The sequence below is a fragment of the Seriola dumerili genome, unplaced genomic scaffold (assembly GCF_002260705.1).
Source record: "Seriola dumerili isolate Sdu_G_001 unplaced genomic scaffold, Sdu_1.0 BDQW01000110.1, whole genome shotgun sequence".
Taxonomy (NCBI): domain Eukaryota; kingdom Metazoa; phylum Chordata; class Actinopteri; order Carangiformes; family Carangidae; genus Seriola; species Seriola dumerili.
In genome coordinates this window covers 11013922-11031585 of record NW_019174365.1, presented here as the reverse complement: position 1 = coordinate 11031585, position 17664 = coordinate 11013922, and the positions used below count along the sequence as shown (strand labels likewise).

Here is a 17664-nt window from a genome sequence, read left to right as displayed (position 1 = left end):
GCCATGGCTGAGGGTATTAACCGGCCTCAAGTAGCTGAATCAATCCCAAACCAGCCTGTTGTGTTGCTACAGACATTTAGCTGGTGAGATGTGTAATGTGCTGATACGGGATTTGATAAAAGCCACTGAGAATCATGAGCTAAAGGCAGAAAACAGCATGCACATCCAAAATTTAGAGCTGCATGACAGTAATTCTGCTCCAGGTTTTGTTCAATGTTTCATGAAAGTCTGTTTATGAGCTTGTTACAAATTTACATCCCAGGTGTTTAAAAACTCTGCAGACTCTTTACTTTTTCATTACAAATCACAGGGATAGTTTACCAAGTTTTAAGACTACGTATATTCCTCCTCATAAAAGTTGCTCAGTGGCGGAAAGGAGACTCCTCTAATGCTATCTCCTCCGCGCCATGCTTTGTTGGTTTGGGTTAGATTAGATTTAAATTAGGAAAAGTTGGACGTCCTCTATGATCCGTCTTGCTCAATATCTTATTTCCTGCTCATTTTCAGCCTCAATTACTCTATTCCGACATCAAGTCAGACTGAATTTAAAGTCACATCAGCAGTTAGTCGTCTGTTCATTGGGTAGGAGATACAGCTGAAGAGTTTCCAAAATGAAATATTCAGTGATCAAGAGATCTGGCATTTTCAAAACACATTAATGTTGTTGAATAGTTTAAGACTGGCTTGAAACGTACGTCCCTGACATGTAAATCAACTATATTTTTGAACTGCTGACAGACTCATTGCAAGTAACATCTTTCACTGAAAATAGATACGGAGTGTTCGGAAATGAGTGCTTTCAGTTCTCGTCCGGCTTTATTCTCTTCAGAGAGCCTGAAATTGCATTGACGGCTGACAGTCGGCTTGCCGTGCTCCAGCCAGCGTTGTTTTTCTGGGTTTGTTGAAGTGTTTTAATAAGTGAGTGTTGTCTGTCTGTTGTGTTTCAGGCATTAAACCGTACCCCAAGTTCACAGCGGTCATCCACGCCGTCTCCCCTCTGGTGTCCCAGTCCCAGCCCATACTCAAGCTCCTGGCAGCTGTGGCCAAGTCCCAGTACTGTGCACAGGTAAAGGATTTGTGTGTGTGTGTGTGTGTGTGTGTGTGTGTGTGTGTGTGTGTGTGTGTGTGTGTGTTTACTGCAGCATCCCCGGATACTGATCTCCACTTTGTGACTCTCCCTGAACTGCGTGGCTCATACGGCTGTTTTTGCGATCACATTTTCCAACCAGAGCAACAACAGAGCTCATCCTCCATCCTGTGTGTGCGTGCGTGCGGGTGTGTTAACTGCAGTGGATTGAATTAGAGCGGCAGTTTGTAGCGGTGCTACATCTGTCTCCATGGCAGCGAAACCCCCTTAAGCACAGCTGGAGACGGCATGTATTGATTCCCCTGCTTGCTCCTTACCAGTGTGGGAAATGAAATGGAATTTCCTCCCCAATGGCTTTTTTTTATGTGGATTTGTGTGTGTTTGGTGTGTGTTGGTGTGTGTGTTGTAGTTGTGTGTGTGTGTGTGCTGTGTGCTGTGGGGTTTGGGTGGTGGTGTGTGTGTGCGTGTGAGTGAGTGAGTGAGTGTGTGGGTGTGTATGCGTGTGTCTTTGTTTGTTTGTTTGGCCAGTGGAGTGTATGAGTAAGCGAGTTTGTGTCTTGTGTAGGAGTGATACATTTCCGTGTGAGTGCCATGGAATATACAGTATGAGTGTGTGTGTGTTTTATGTAAGCAAGGTGCTTGTATGTGTGTTTATTTTGTGTCTGAGGTTGTCTGTGTGTGTATTAGTGTACATGCTGTCCGTGTGAGTGGTTCACATGTGGACTCTCTTTGTATCCCTGTGTTTGAAAATGTTTGCTACTAGCGTCAGTACGATGGTACCAGTTCTGATTCCCAAAAAAATAAGAAAAATCTTTGTTTAATACCTTATTTTGTGGAATATAAACTTATAAACCCTTTTTCCATTAAGCAAAAGAAGCCAAATTCTCAAATGTTAACAGGGCAATGGATCCTACACTTCCCATAATGCAAATCTTTTTGTTAGACCTTTCCTGCCTGATAAATGGGCACATCTTTCAACAGGAACTGGAAAAGCTCCTTCAGAACCATTATATTCTATAACAGTCCTACTTCTCATTACTATTAAACTGACTTTGAAGTGTGAAAATTGGTGGAGGGACCCTTTAATGTTCAAGTCACACACGAACTTTGCCTCAATAAAAAACAGTCTGAAATTCAACAAAATAATTAAACTTGGCAGTTTATTCTTGACAAAACAATCTCCAATAAAGATCCCCTAACTCAGTGTGGAGATGTGGTCAAAAGCTCTGGAACAAGTGAATAAGTGGACCTTGAGTGGAAGTTAACATGGACAGGAAAATCTATAGCTCCATGACAGCTGAGCAGACTTCATGTCCTGATGAAGACCACGTGAAACTGTCGAAAGCTCTCTAGAACAAGTAAGCCACCTTGAGTGGACATTGTTTCGGTTCACACTCGCCCGATCAAAAATAAATAAAGCTGATGAGCGAGCGGTTTATTCCAGCGGTCAGCACAAACACATTTCAGTCGATACAAAAGGTTGAGGTTCGATATCCAAAACCCAGCCACACATCCCAGTATCAGCTCACTTTAAGTCAGAAACATAGTCTCTGTCTCATAGCAGCAGGTTGGATGAGTAAACTCTGCTGCCTTCTTATTTCTTATAGAAGTGCTTTTGTGTTTGCAGTCTGCAGGCTGTGCATGCAAAATGGAGAGGCAGGTACACAGCCGTGGTGTTTTCTTCCACTCTCAGCATACAGAAAAGAGGTGAAGTGGGGCGGGGTAAGAGTGGATGGGATGAGGAAAGGGATATAAATAAATTAATGGAAGTTAGACTGAAGGAACACAGAAGGGTGGAGGAGGCTAAATTGGACGCAAGAAAGCTTTTGAGGCGCTTTCTGACACGGTGGACCTCCTGCTGCGTGTGTGTGTGCGTGCGTGCTCGCGTGTGAATGTGTTCCCCACACACTCGCGAAGGAAGCGTCTCTTCCACCCGTGCTGCGTATACATCCACAGTTTCCTCACTCATCCTCATCCGCACATGCAGGCATACATACACAATGCTACCATCAGCCCCCAGAGGAGGGCTGGTGAGCTGACGGAGACACCATCTGTCTTTCTAATCAAACAGGAATAGAAGCCTGTAATAGTGGATTAACGTGTTCCTAGGCTGCGATTGTGTGTGCAGGGATCCAGGCTGTATACCTGTTGTTGTCTTGCAATGACGAACGCTCAGATATAGCCTCATGAACGATGCTTGTTTTGTGATGTATCTGCGTTCATATGGTGAGGATGTAAATTTGCAATTCATCAAACACCTGTATGTATTTATGTCTATTTTCTTTTCTTATACAAGTGACATATCCCCATCCTCCGTGTAGTTCACTCGCACAAACACACAGCTGCTGCAGTCACACCTTCGGGACTCCTTAACACAGACATCCAATTGGCTCTCAGCTTATAATTTGGCAGGTCCAGTCAAGGTGCAGAGTCCCTAAGGAGAACCACTGTGTGTGACATAATTAATGTCAAAATAATGTGAAACTTTATTGATCCCGGCAGGGAAATTCTTGGGGTTCGGAGCATGGTGTCTGCTGCTGCTCTGCACAGTGGAACTGGGATGGATTCATTTACTGACTCGTTCAAGGACGTTTCAGCAGGGCAGAGGTTAGCTGACACACAGCAACTGAACCGTACAGGACTGGATGTTGATGCATCCCTCTCAGTTTACTGTTTAATCCATTGAGAAAACACTCTTTAAATTCAGAATAATTCCTCTGTCTGCTGCCACATGCACGTCGATTCAGCATGTGAGTTACAGCTGCTAAGCTATGATTAGACAATTGCTGTGCCGCGGAGGAATTAGCGAACAGCGATTGTGTCACCTAAACTACATAAAATTTAATATGCGTGAGAAGAACGGGCTGTGTAAATGCGTGTAAGGTCAGGCAGTAGTCATGTCGTGTGTGTGTGTATATGTGTGTGTTCATCATCAAACATTAATGAGGTCTGCTGTCACAGCACAGTCAATGGGGAAGGTTAACGTCATGTGACATTTCCATGTCGGCTGACCCGCAGGTCGCTGAGTGGCAGTGCGAGTCATATAAAACATGATATGTCTGTGGCCAGAAAGTGTGTCTTCTTAATGTAAAACATCACCCGATTGGAGATGGAGTGTGGAGACAATGTGGGCTGGAGAATGTGTTCAGCAACATGTTGTACAATAGTTATAGAAATATGACCTGACAGTGTGGCTGGTTGGTTATGGACTGAATTGTACAAACCATTCTGGAAACATAATTGGAAACATTTTATCACTTTAGTTGCCATTCTGGCTCTTTAACGTTCAATCAGCCTGTAATAAGGTGACATTTGCTGGCCGCAGGGTGTGTAAATGTCACATGTTCAGTGGGTTGATTCAGCAACAAGCTGGGTAGTGTGCTGTGAGTTGTTTTGGTTAGAGGAAATCAAATTAGATGCAGCGCAGGTATTTGGTTGCGGTAATAAGACCTTTCTGTGTTCTTTCTTTCAGATCATTGTCCTGTGGAACTGTGACAAGCCTCTCCCTGCAAAGCACCGCTGGCCTGCCACCACAGTGCCCGTCATCGTCATTGAGGGAGAGAACAAGGTGAGCTGGAACACGCACACACTCTTCCTCTCTGTGATCACTATCATCCCTAATTACATAGCTCATCTTATGCATATTCTCAAACTGTAAATATAGTGTATCTTGGCACATTTTATTCAGTCTGAGAGTTTCTAGGAGTTAATGAGTTTCGATTTGTGCTGCACTGATTCCATTAAAGGACAGTTTGTGTGGTTTTAATTAAAGCTCAGTAATGGGAATAATATACACTGGTAAAAAAAGAAAACATGGCTGAAAGGCTAATGCATATTGTAAGGGAAGATAAGGAAGCAATAATGGGTGAGTGCATATGCATAGTAGCATTTTTTTATTTTAATGTATTTATTGCTGTTTATTCTTTATGTTAGTCATAACTAAATATCTAATTAACTGAGAGAAGTGACAAAAATCTCTCTGGAGAAATAAATTACAGTTGAGTTGTAATATACAGTAATAATATGCAGAACAAATATGCCCTGCAGAGAACTTACAGGATATATTTAATTATGTTTGAGGTTTGATTTTTCTTGATGTGTTCAGAGGAGCTGTTTGTAAGTTTTGCTATTGCTACATAGTAGGAGGAGGAACAGTTCACAAAATCCATGGCTCGGTTTGTATCACTGTTTTGGGGTCACCGTTTGAGGTTTGGTATGTTCTGTATGTTGTTGTTTTTCTATTTTTTTAACACACTCCAGAAATCCCATACATCATCATAAGATATGTAGCCTAATAATCCACCATTTACAATTTAAAAAAAAAAAAAAAAAAAAATCTGTTATTTTCAAGGACATGTCATGTCGTCGTGCAAAAACTGAAAGAATGAGGCAGTTTGGCATTAGGCACATCGTTGTGACAGTCTTAGGTTAAAGCTAGGTGAGATTTTGTACAGCAAAAGGGGGTGGGTCTGCAAAACAGAGCTTTTCATCTCCCACTCTGAAGTAATGTAATGGGCAGTCACAGTTAGGAAACTTTCAGTGGCCCTGGAGGTCCATCCATCAGTAGTAAGAGCTACATAGGATGTGTCAGACAACTCTTTGACAATTCCTCGTCGTGTCTCTCCATAAAGTTCAGGGAATAACCGTGTTCGAGTACTTTAATCATATGCTGAAATTCTGCATCCTCCACCGCGGCATAAGGCTGCATATCTTTTGCTATGAAACCCCCCAATGCTTTCGTTATGGTTTTTGTCTTGTCTGACTCTTCACTGAGAGGCTGTTTAAAAGCTGCAGGGAGTAGAAGTTGTTCTTTCCTAACCAACTCTCTCCTCCTTGACACATTGAATTGACACACTGGGGTGATGTCTCCATAGATGAGCCAACGTGTTGCCGCTAGCATGAGCAACACGTGTTGCACAGTGCTTGCACACAGTCGGTTTTATCTACCACTTTCTCATCATAGGTAGCACTAAATCCAAAAATGCTCCACACAGCAGACCGAGACGGTGCTGCTGGCGCATCCTCTGACTCTGGGCCTCCTTTGTCTTTTCCGCTTGACATTTCCACAACTGACCTGGCCGCTGCACTCGACACTTAACCCCACCACCTCTGTGCCAAATGAAAAAGAACTTCACTGCGTTACTGGCACAAGGCTTTTTTGCGCATGCCCTGAAGCAAACAATACACACATGCCCCAAACTGAGACAAGCAAACCGAACAGATTTTTTCCCATCCCTACTATATAACCAATGTTTGCATTAAGCTGTTTGCTGACCAGTCTAGAAGAAACGCTGCAATTTCAGCATCAAACTTCATTCCTTTACTCGCCAACACTGTGTCCAGCAATTGAAAGCAATCCCTTTGTTTTGCTTCTATTTCTGTCACTTCTTTTCTTCTTCTGAAGTTAGCATGCTAACCAGTTAGCTCTGGCGCAGTCAGCCTATCTCATCACTTTCCGATACCGAGTCGCTGTAGCGTCCAGGCTGCTCTGAAGAGGTAGTTGTGCTCAGATGACATATTATTACCTCTTGTATTGTAAATACATTAATGGCTGAAGCTCTTGGCAAGACTGGCAAGTTAACAGCTGTTAATGCTAATGTTAGCATGTCGTCCATGCAGCCATTTTAAAACTTATTATTTACCTAATCTATATTTGAATGTATGTTTTTGCTGCATCTACACCGCATTTTAATTATGTGCTGATTGGTTTCTCGATGTGTCGATTAACTGTTTGGTCTGTAAAATGAGAATAGTGAAATAGAAAAAATGCTTATCCGAGGTGATGTCTTTAAATAGCTTGTTTTGTTTGAGCAACAATCAAAAACCCAAAGATATTCAGTTTAATGTGATTAATTCTTAAATCTTCTCAGAATATTTTTCATGTAACTAGGAGAAAAAAGCCCTTCAAACTACAGTGTGAGCAAAGGTTTAAATATGACTCAGAGGTTCTGAAAAAACCGATGTCCATATTATATCAATTTTGTCAGCATGTCAGTTGAGAATTATTTTGTTTTTTCTTCTGTTCGTATGACTGGCACTGTCATTGGAGAAACATTTTTTTTGTGTGTGTGTTTTGCTTTTTGTCAGTTAACCCTTCAGCCAGACATAAACCAGAGCCCTGAGCTATGAGCATGCCTCAGTGGCATTTATTATGACAGCCTTATTAGGCTTTTACGCTCTGTGGAGGGGCTGCTGTGTTTATCTTGACTTCCCTGTGACCTCTCCTTGTACAAGTCAAAGGTCAGACACAGAGGGTGCCACTTGCTCTCTTAACGCTGATCTGAGCTTAGTTTGACAATTTCCAAGCTCACATTTAAGGTTATTTTTGAGGAGAGGGAAACCGGGATCTGGTTGCTCATCTGTATTCCGAGACATCAGACTCATCCACCGCTGTCGTCTCCCCATCTCGCTCATGAGGACTTAACTTCACCTGCCAATCACAGGAAGTGGTTTTCACATCAGTGTCAGTCACCCGGCGGTAGGCTGGGTTTATGGTTTACCTCTCCCTGTGGCTCTGAGTGGTTTCTCCCAAGCTGTCAATCACAGCGGGAGGGCTCTGTGTGTCACTGTGTGTCCGTGAAAAGCGAGCAGAACAGGCTTAGCGCACTGACGTTGTGTGTCTGTGTGTGTGTCTGTGTGTGTGTCTGTGTGCCAGGCAGCCTGTGGTTTGTTGTGGTTGTGGCGGGTTCTATGTTTACCGTGGCGAGCCAAGCTGTGTTCCTCCACCCCACAGAGGGAGAGACAGAGGGAATGTTTTTCATCCCTCTGCCTTTTTTCCTGCCACTTTATTCCTTATCCCCTCTTTCTCTTTCATCCTCTTCCTCACTCACAGATCCTCTCGTTATCATTTCTCTTTCTTTCATCATCTCTTTCCTTCTCGTTATCACTGCATCCTCACAAGTTCCCACAGTGCACCTCCTTCTCCCTAATTTTTACAATTATGTAGATTTCTCGTATTTTATCTATTCACTAAGCAGTTCAATCTTATTTTCTGTGAATATAATTTCCAAATACAAAAGCCTCAAGTCTTACTCAAAGCCAGGAATAAAAGCTCTTTCACAATTCCTTTATTTATTGTTGACCTAAAATTATGATTCTAAAAATACCAACCCCAGCCTACAAAAACACAGCATGTGTAAGTTTTTAGCTGTATAATAGAAACATCCCTACAGGTTTCTAAAAATACAGACGTAACATCAGTGTCCTCAAAGGTACTGTAGTTACAGCCTTGACTGTCCTTCACTTCCTCCCTTATTTATGTCCGACTTTATATATCTTCTTTGCTCAACCAGCAAGAAACATACATTTTGAGTGTGTGGCAACATGACATCTGGATGAATAGATCAACTTCAATCATTGAAATCAAAACTGATGAATAGAAAAAACAGGCCTTAAAGGAAGTTTTTTCAGTGTTTTACAGCCTCACTAAATAAATGTTTCCAGTCCAACTACTGCATATGTCATGCTAACTTTGCACTCGCTACTTTGGTTGTAGAGATTAGTCCTCTGCGTAATGAAGCTCCATTTGTTTTACAGCAGTTATTAACAACACATCAGTGAGCCACGGTTTTGCATGGGGCGACATGTTCCTTCATTGTGATGAACATGGGGCATTGTAGTTTATTCACATTCAATACACGCACTGTTCTGCTGCTGTAAATAGTCAGAAGGGCCCCAAATGTGTATTAATCCACCAATGAAAATAGTCCACAATAATACACTATTTACTCCTGTTTGAGAAATGTTTGCTGAAAACTACGGTGCCCAGCTGTTTTGATAAATTACTGACCCTTTTTTTTTTTTTTTTTTTTAAATGAAACTATTTATATGTGAGCTGTTTCTAAAGATTTACATCTTCAGGAGGAACAAATGAGCTCGGGGCTGAGTCACACAGACATGATTGCATTGTTAGCGTTGGTCTTTTCATGGGATTTGTTGACAATACAAGAAAAAACACAGAATAACACCAATCTTATCCTCGAACCAAAACCCCTATTTTCCCCCTTCTGTCCTTCCCTCTGTCATCCTCTCTGCCTCTCTTGCACTGTGGCCAAAAAGCTGGTTTGTGACTGTTGGTTTAAGCCGTGCGAGAATCCCAGCGGCGCTTAATATGGTTTACACACACTGGTGGTCCTCCTCTGTCCTTGCTCGTCAAGTCTCCTCTGCTGCTGTCCTTTAGAGAGGAGGTGAAGTGCTGGAGGCAGATTCCTGCTGTAAGAGCTCACATTCCTGGAGAGCACCAGGAAGCCCCAGGCTTATATGTTGCACTTCTAACATAACAAACCATCTGGGGGTTTCAAACACCAGCCCCTCATCCTCTCCTTCTCCCTGTGTCTTTCCCCTTTTTGCTGTTTGTCCCGCTGTCACTTTCATCCCTCCTGTGTCCTTTCTTGTTCTCTCCCTTCCTGTAGTACGTTGGTATTCTCTCTTACATGTTCTGGTAGAAAACAAGAAGGAAAACATGTAGCGCGGAGCTGGGATTGTTTTGTTTTTCTCTTCATGCCGACAGGACATTACAGCAGTATTGATGAGAGGGAGGGGTACCGCCTCCCCTCTTTCCTCTCTTCTCTCATTTTCTCTTTCCTTTCCTTCGTCGGTAAACACAACTGTCACTCGCGCACATCGGCTCTTTCACCCTGTTAGAATATGAGCGACAGTCAAAACATTCGGCCGCCGTTGTTGCCTCTGGAGTGTTTTCGGAGAGAGGAGAAGTAGATGGCACTTGACCGAACCGACAGCTGACATCAGCCTCAACAGCACTGTCAGCGCTGCACTGTGTGGGCTGAAGTGGGAGCAATATCCCAATTTAAGCTGTTAAGACAGTATGTTTTTTTTTGTTTTGTTTTGTTTTGTTTTTTTGAATGGCTGATTGGTCTGTTGTTCTGACCGCCACTTTTGTACAGACTTTGGTGATCCCCTGCCGCCAGCAGACTACCGTTGTCACTATTATCCAGTGAAATATCTCAACATCCACTGAACAGACGCACAAAATTTGGTACAGACATTCATGGTTTCCTGGCGACGTACCCTAATAACTCTGATGATCCCCTGACTTTTCCTCTGGTGCCACTTTGAGGTTAACATTTGTGGACTTTAGTGGAATGTCTTGATAACTAATGGACGGATTTCCTTGAAATTTTCTACAGACTTTTATGTTCCCCACAGAATGACATGTGGTTGTAGAGTCTGAAGTCTGGTTTGCATCTCTTCGTTTAAATGGTAACACATCATCTCACAATGGAAAACCTGGGTGAAATGATATAGAACGGTATATACTCAGTATTTTTCAACCTTGGTCTTATTAAGATAAGCTGTTATTTCAATTAAGCCCTTTAAACAGCATAAAAATGTTGCTAGTTAATGGTGTTGGTCATTAAAATAAATCTATGTATATGTAAGTTCAGTCCGCTTTTCTTCATTTATGTTTCTAAATTAGTCTGAAATATAATTTGAAGAAGTACATATTTTTATGAGAGATGAGATGAAACTTTATTGATCCCATAAAGATTTTTGTTGAATCAAGCAATTAATAAAATAAATAAATACATTTGAATTTGTTTTTTGTTTTTTTGGATTAATCATTTAATTAATCCATCGGCCATTGATAAGAAAGAAATTGTTGCTGGCTGGGGTTTTTCAAATTGCTGCTTTTGTCTAGATTATTATATTGTGAACTTTGAAGTTTGAAATTCCGCACAATTTCAGCAAGACGTTAGAAAGGCAGAGTTTTAGTCATGGACCTTTGTTCGATGTGAACAAAGGGAGACAAATCGCAAACACCTACGATCATTACAGCATCAGTTAATTTAAGGATTAGTTGAATCACTGACAATGTAACTGTCTGAGGTGATGTGACTCCCCTTCTTTTGGACTGTTGCAGGCTCTGGTGCTTGCAGCAAGATACTGCACTTCTAATAAACTGAATTCAACACCTCCTTTTTCATCATTGTAAATAGAAAATCTTTGAGGTTTGGACTGTCAGTCATGTAAAACATGCAATTTGAAGACATCACCTTGGCCTCCGGGAATCTGTGATAGACGTTTTTCACCATTCAGTGACATTTTACACAGTTAACGGTTTATTGGTAATAAAGGTAATCATTAGTTGCAGTGCTAGAACGGATAACAGGCTTTACACAGCTTGTCAGTGCAGCCACGTAAGCTATTCTTGCATTTTTCTTGGTGTTGTGTTGCTGCCCTCAGCCGTAGGAGTGATGAAGACCTGTTGGGAGTGAGGTCACCCTGCTGGAGCGCAGCAGGCAGACAATGCCAGGTGTTTATAGAGAAAAGAGGTCATCACCGACTATTCTTAAATGTAAATGTAACGGCTTTTCAGTGCAGGTGGTGTTTTGAAAGAAACAACTATTCTTACAGAGGCCTGACCTTCAGAGCTGTGCTGAATAACTGAGTACCAGGCTTTTCAGGCGTGTGTGTGTGTGTGTGTGTGTGTGTGTGTGCGCGCGCACGTGCATACATGTATGGTATTGTGTGTCTACATCCATTAAAGCTATGTATTCATTAGATGTTTCTTGTTTGTGTGGGAGGCGGTTCGGGTTCGAGCACACATCCAGTTTATAACACCCTTCGTCAACAAGAAGCCGCTGTTCTCTCATCCGAGCGCCTTTCATCGCAGCAACAGACCAAAGACTTCCCATCTAAATATCCTCAAGACGTTGATCTTTCCATCCACCCACCAGACCCTGGCCACCTTCACTCTTTCTGCTTCCAGTAAATATTCAAGGACTGTCATGTGTTTTACAGTTTGGTTTTCATCCACCATTAAATATACTTATTCTGTTTTCAACAGTGGAGGAAGAAAAAAAAAAGAAGTAAATTTGTGCCATATGTAGGACACATGACTCACGCTGTATGTGTCTGTCTGCATTTATGGGTTTGTATTGATCTAAAAGAGACAGACAACTCTGCAGCAGTAATGGAAACCTGCATCAGCATTCTATCACTGTTGAAAACAACGGGGAGCAGCATGCAGTAAAGAGTAGGATATTGGCTTTTCTCCTCTTCTCTCTGTGCTGCTGTTTGTGGATGTCGTGGCGTGTTGTCTCCCCTGAATCGCAATGAATTTGGGAGGAACCATTAAAAATGCATACAGTGGATACTGGAAGCAAAAGGAATTTTTATTCCCCAATTCATCATAAGGGGAAGCTCTCGATTTACCAGTAGAACTACTCTCCAACTCGTGAGCTTTGGGTGGTGGGGCTCCACCTTAAAGCAGCCTATAAAGCCTCTAATCAGTATTTTAATTTTTAACATGAGATATGACCACTTTAATAAGAAAGGGTTCAAGTGTAGTGACATACCCACTCCCCCTGTGCAGCCCACCTCAGCTCTACTGAACATTTTAGTATCTTTGAGCTCATTGTTTTTGGCTTTCTGGTCCTCAACTTTATAGTTTTGATTCACTCTCATTCTCTCATAGCATCGTTTTTAGCCACATTAAGCAGCAGTTGTCAGAAAAAGAAGTTCAAAAAACCAACTGTATGCTACCTGCTGAGCACCAAACGTCAAAGTCGAAGTCGAAGTTAGCAGCTAGCTTGTGGACATAATGCAACCATCCACTGATGTTAGGTCTAATAATGTGATACGTTAATATCATTTTCAATCAAGTCCAATGGAAGCTGTCATCTGTGAATTAACATCTCTACACCGTTATTTTGGAAAATATTCAGTGTAATGAAAAAAGGGACACGTCCAAGACTTTGGTCCATGACAAAGGCTTTGTTTTTCAGATGTTTCCCACAGCCAGTTCTTTATTTGTTCCTTCAGCCAATTTAATGTGCTCCATCCAACCAAATTATCATGATTTGTTGCTGTTTGAAGAGAATCCAACTGTTTTCCTTCTAATTATGTGTTTGTAACCATTTGTACTGTCTTTTTTTTATAACCCTCTGTGCTCTGTGTCTCCCCCTGCAGGTGATGAGCAGCCGCTTCTTGCCCTACGAGACCATAGTGACCGACGCAGTCCTCAGCCTGGATGAAGACACAGTGTTGTCCACCACAGAGGTATCTTTTAATATAATAAAGTAGAATAGAAAACTATTCTTTCTCTCTGTCTGCCTGCCTCCTCTCTGTCTCCGGAGTCTGGTCCCCTTGAGACAAAACAAAGTTGCAAACTTTCTTCTTGTACCAAATGCAACTCTCTGATTGCATTTTCTCTTCTTCTTTTTTTTTAATCTTTCTTTCTCTTTGTCCCTGGTGTTTTCAAGTTATCGCTCTGCAGCTCAATCCTTAAATCTCTTAAAACTACTCTAACTTTCACTCCCAGAGCCTTACTTTTTCCCTCTCTGCATCTGCCTTCCGTTCTCTGCCTCCATTTCATTCTCTCCCTTTCTTTCCATTTTCTACTTCACACTTTTGGCGCATGTAATCACACTGTACCTCTCCAATCCCCTGTTCGAGAACAGCACTGGTATGGGCATTTTTGTTCCACATGCTGTCGGGACTGTTGCTGTTTTTTTTCCCGGGGACACGTTTTTGGCGCGGCACCATGGGAAGCCAGATGCTGCTTTGAACAGTGTAGAATTAGATCTCATAAAGGCTGTTTGTGTGGAGGATCAAGATGGCAAAGCAGAGCTGGCAGTGAAGGGAGGATCCAGCCCCAAAAAACCGAATCGACCCGTGTTTCTCCCATGAAGACATTTGGTTCACGAACAAAAAGAATCCCCAAAGTTTTAGAAGCAAGGCAACATCAATGCCAGTGCAAGTTAGGAAAAAATTAAGACTAAAATACCATGACAGATCTCTGAACAGACTCCCCGTCATTTAAAAGTGCTTGAAAAGTGACTTTAGTGGCAATGTTGGCCTCTCACCAAGAACAAAATCTTTGTTTTGTCCTTCTTTTACTCAGCTTTGTTCACCTTTTTAAGTGAAGATGGTGAGGAAGAGAACTGTCCTTCACAATAAAAGTTCTTCTGATAGAAGTCTGAGCACTTTTTGAGCAATCCTTCCTTTGAATATAATTGAATATGACACCATATCCTGGTTCAATTGGAAAGTAGGTAGATCTATAACAGCAACGCACCATCAAAAAAAAAAATTTCCTGTGACTGTGATATCATTGAACTACCTCTCTTTTTTCACTGCAAGCAAAAGAGAGTCAGCGCTTTTCTTCTTTTCCTTTGGGACCTCAGAATAATGTTTATTATGTTTTATGGTAGTTTTTGACTTAAGTATTCATTAATATAAGCACCCTCTCAGTGCAGGATAATGCTATAAATTGTGGTATAATGCAGAGTGGGCTGTTTGTGGAGCCACTGAGGCCTCTGTGATGTTTTCATCTAATTATTTGATTGAATGCTTTGATCGCCGCCACAGAAGTTTGCTGCAGGCAGCTGCTTAGGAAAGACTGCTTTGTATTTGATGAGGTTTTGCCTTTGTTGTATTTTCACTAAAGTGTGTTTGAGTGCACAGTTCTCCCCGTAGTCACTCTCTTTTCTTCTATCGGTCTTTTTTCTTACACAACATGTACTATAAATAGATACTCAAAAATGACATATTTTTAACAAAATTTATCTTAACCAAGTTTTAGTTCTCAACATTTTGTCCTCCAGAATATGTCAGGAATAATCTCTTGCTAGTTTCATCTTGATTAGTTTTTAATTTTTTGGACTTCTTTTAGTATAGGCAGCAAATATTATGTAATATGAGTTATAAGATCAGTTATAAGAGTGGTTGCCAGGTTGAGAAAAATCCCTCTGGCTGGTCCATACTTTGTATTTTGGTAATAGTGCAGTTGTCAATGTTGGCAATCCATTAAAAAATGGTTGTGGGTTTAGGTGGAATAGCCAAAAATAATGGATATGTGGTTCAGATACTTCGGTTGAAGTAAAAAATGAAAGCTGAAAATAGTCAGCTAAAAGTAATGTACAGCTGAAATAGCTAAGGTAATGAATAAGTGGTTGAAATAGAAAGCTAACACTGATGAATGATGGTTGAAATAAATGACAATGGTGATGAAAGGGTGCTTGAGCCCATCTGAAAAAATATGTTGGTAAACACTTTGCACCAGTCTGCACTATCTAAAAAGATCAATTAAATATCCTGCTGGAGGAGGGTAAGAAAGTGGTACCCATTACTCGTATAATAAATGTTCTAAATACCATGTTCTGCATCATGATATGTAAACTTTATATCTTTCTCTGACTAGGTGGACTTTGCCTTCACTGTCTGGCAGAGTTTCCCAGAGCGCATCGTTGGTTACCCTGCCCGCAGCCACTTCTGGGACAGCAACAAAGAGCGCTGGGGCTACACATCCAAATGGACCAATGATTATTCGATGGTGCTGACCGGCGCCGCCATCTACCACAGGTATGATACAGTACACACTTCAGATTGTCCTCTAATCACTTCAACTTTCAGTTTCAGCACGGTACGTCTTTTTACCTCCATATGAAAAAACTTTGACTGTTTTGCTATGCTCTGCTCTTTTCTTTCATGCTCCTTGCTTCTGCTCTGTTCCCCCTCTGTTATACGGGGATCACAGCTCCACTCTACTCTGCTCTCCAGTGTTCAGTCGTCTTTCTTTTGATACAACACTTTGATGCAGTGATCTGTAGATTATGAAAGTAGGTGTGATGTTCAGTGTAGCACAGCCTCGGGAAACAGAGGGTATGTTTTATCCAAAAAAATGTCAATTTGTCTGCTACACAGCGTTCCCGCGTTTAGTTAAACTACAGCCCTGTCAGCTTTAATATGGCTTCACTCAGCTGTGAGGGGAGCAGTCCATTAATCTGAAGTCAGCCAATCACTGCAGCCCAACGCTTAATCACTTTCAATAAGTCCATCATTCAATCCATCCAGAGACATGAAGAATTAGTCTGAAGTTGTGGAATTGTACATGTCATTTCCTCTGTCATCAATTTTGAAATAGAACTCCTATTTTGTGTCCCTAGGTAAAGGCATGTTTCAGCCGAGGGTGTAGGTTTGCATGTGGACAATAGAGACATGTCAATACCAATATTTTCAGAGGACAGAATTGTCCCTACCAATATCTGAGTGAAATCATTAACTTTATGTTTGGAAGGAAGTCATATTAGATCATTGCAATGTGCCCTCCAAGGGGCTACATCTCCAAGACAACCAATTTTAGGCGTACTAGCATTTGATTGACTGAAAGGGCAGGGGCTGTCTGGACACTCACGTCATTTGAGAAGACCACGGTGATACCTGAAGACACCAGAAAAATGTCAACGAATGTTATTTAATCATGGTAGCTAGTGTTAAATAGCAAACTAACCCTGACTTCTGCCTTCTGTGGGCTAGCAGTCCACAGTCTGCATTTTAGTCTAGCAGGTTGCTAGCATAGTCATAAAATGCTGAACATATCAAAGTATGTATAAGTAAGTTTAATTTCTGTTGAAAAATCCTATGAAAATGTCACCATGAGTACTATGACTTTTTTTATGCCTTACTATACAATGACTTTTTTATGCCTTACTGTACTGTGACTTTTTATGCCTTACTATACTATGATTTTTTTATGCCTTACTATACTATGACTTTTTATGCCTTACTATACTATGATTTTTTTATGCCTTACTATACTATGACTTTTTATGCCTTACAATACTATGACTTTTTTTTATGACTTTTTATGCTTTACTATATAATATGTGTTTTTTTATTACTTTTTACCTTTTTATACTATGATGTTTTTATTACTTTTTATGCCTTACTATACAATGTTTTTATACCTTACGATACTATGACGTTTTTATGCCTTACAACACTATGACTTTTTTTATGACTTTTTATGCCTTATTATAATATGTTGTTTTTATGACTTTTTATGCCTTACTATACTATGACTTTTTATGCCTTATTATAAACTGTCACTTTTATAACTTTTTATGCCTTACTATACTATGATGTTTTTATGCCTTACTATGCTATGACTTTTTTATGACTACTTATGCCTTACTATACTATGACTTTTTTATGATTTTTTTATGCCTTACTATACTAGGACAGTTTTATGACTTGTCATGATATGTTGTTTTTATGACTTTTTATGCCTTATTATACTGACTTTTTATGCCTTACTATACTATGATGTTTTTATACCTTACTATACTATGACTTTTTTTATGACTTTTTATGCTTTACTATTCTATGACTTTATTTATGACTTTTTATGCCTTATTATACTATGACTTTTTATGCCTTACTATTCTATGACTTTTTTTTATGACTTTTTATGCCTTACTATACTATGACGTTTTATGCCTTACTATAATATGTAGTTTTTATGACTTTTTATGCCTTACTATACTATGACTTTTTTATGACTTTTTATGCCTTACTATACTATGACCTTTTATGCCTTACAATACTATGACTTTTTTTTATGACTTTTTATGCCTTACTATACTATGACCTTTTATGCCTTACTATACTATGACTTTTTTATGACTTTTTATGCTTTACTATTCTATGACTTTTTTATGACTTTTTATGCCTTACTATACTATGACTTTTTATCCCTTACTATGCTATGACTTTTTATGCCTTACTATGCTATGACTTTTTTATGACTACTTATGCCTTACTATACTATGATT

The 17664-nt window shown here is 40.5% G+C and overlaps 1 protein-coding gene across 2 annotated transcripts in view; it reads left to right on the top strand.

Moving 5' to 3' along the window:
• The window catches only part of LOC111222995 (exostosin-1b), a 140803-nt gene that overhangs the window by 110109 nt on the left and 13030 nt on the right, over positions 1-17664 (top strand). For both annotated transcript variants that reach the window (XM_022746945.1, XM_022746946.1), the window contains exons 6-9: positions 948-1066; positions 4560-4655; positions 13019-13108; positions 15252-15412. In XM_022746945.1, coding sequence (XP_022602666.1) covers positions 948-1066; positions 4560-4655; positions 13019-13108; positions 15252-15412 — 466 coding nt within the window. The remainder of the gene's footprint in view (positions 1-947; positions 1067-4559; positions 4656-13018; positions 13109-15251; positions 15413-17664) is intronic.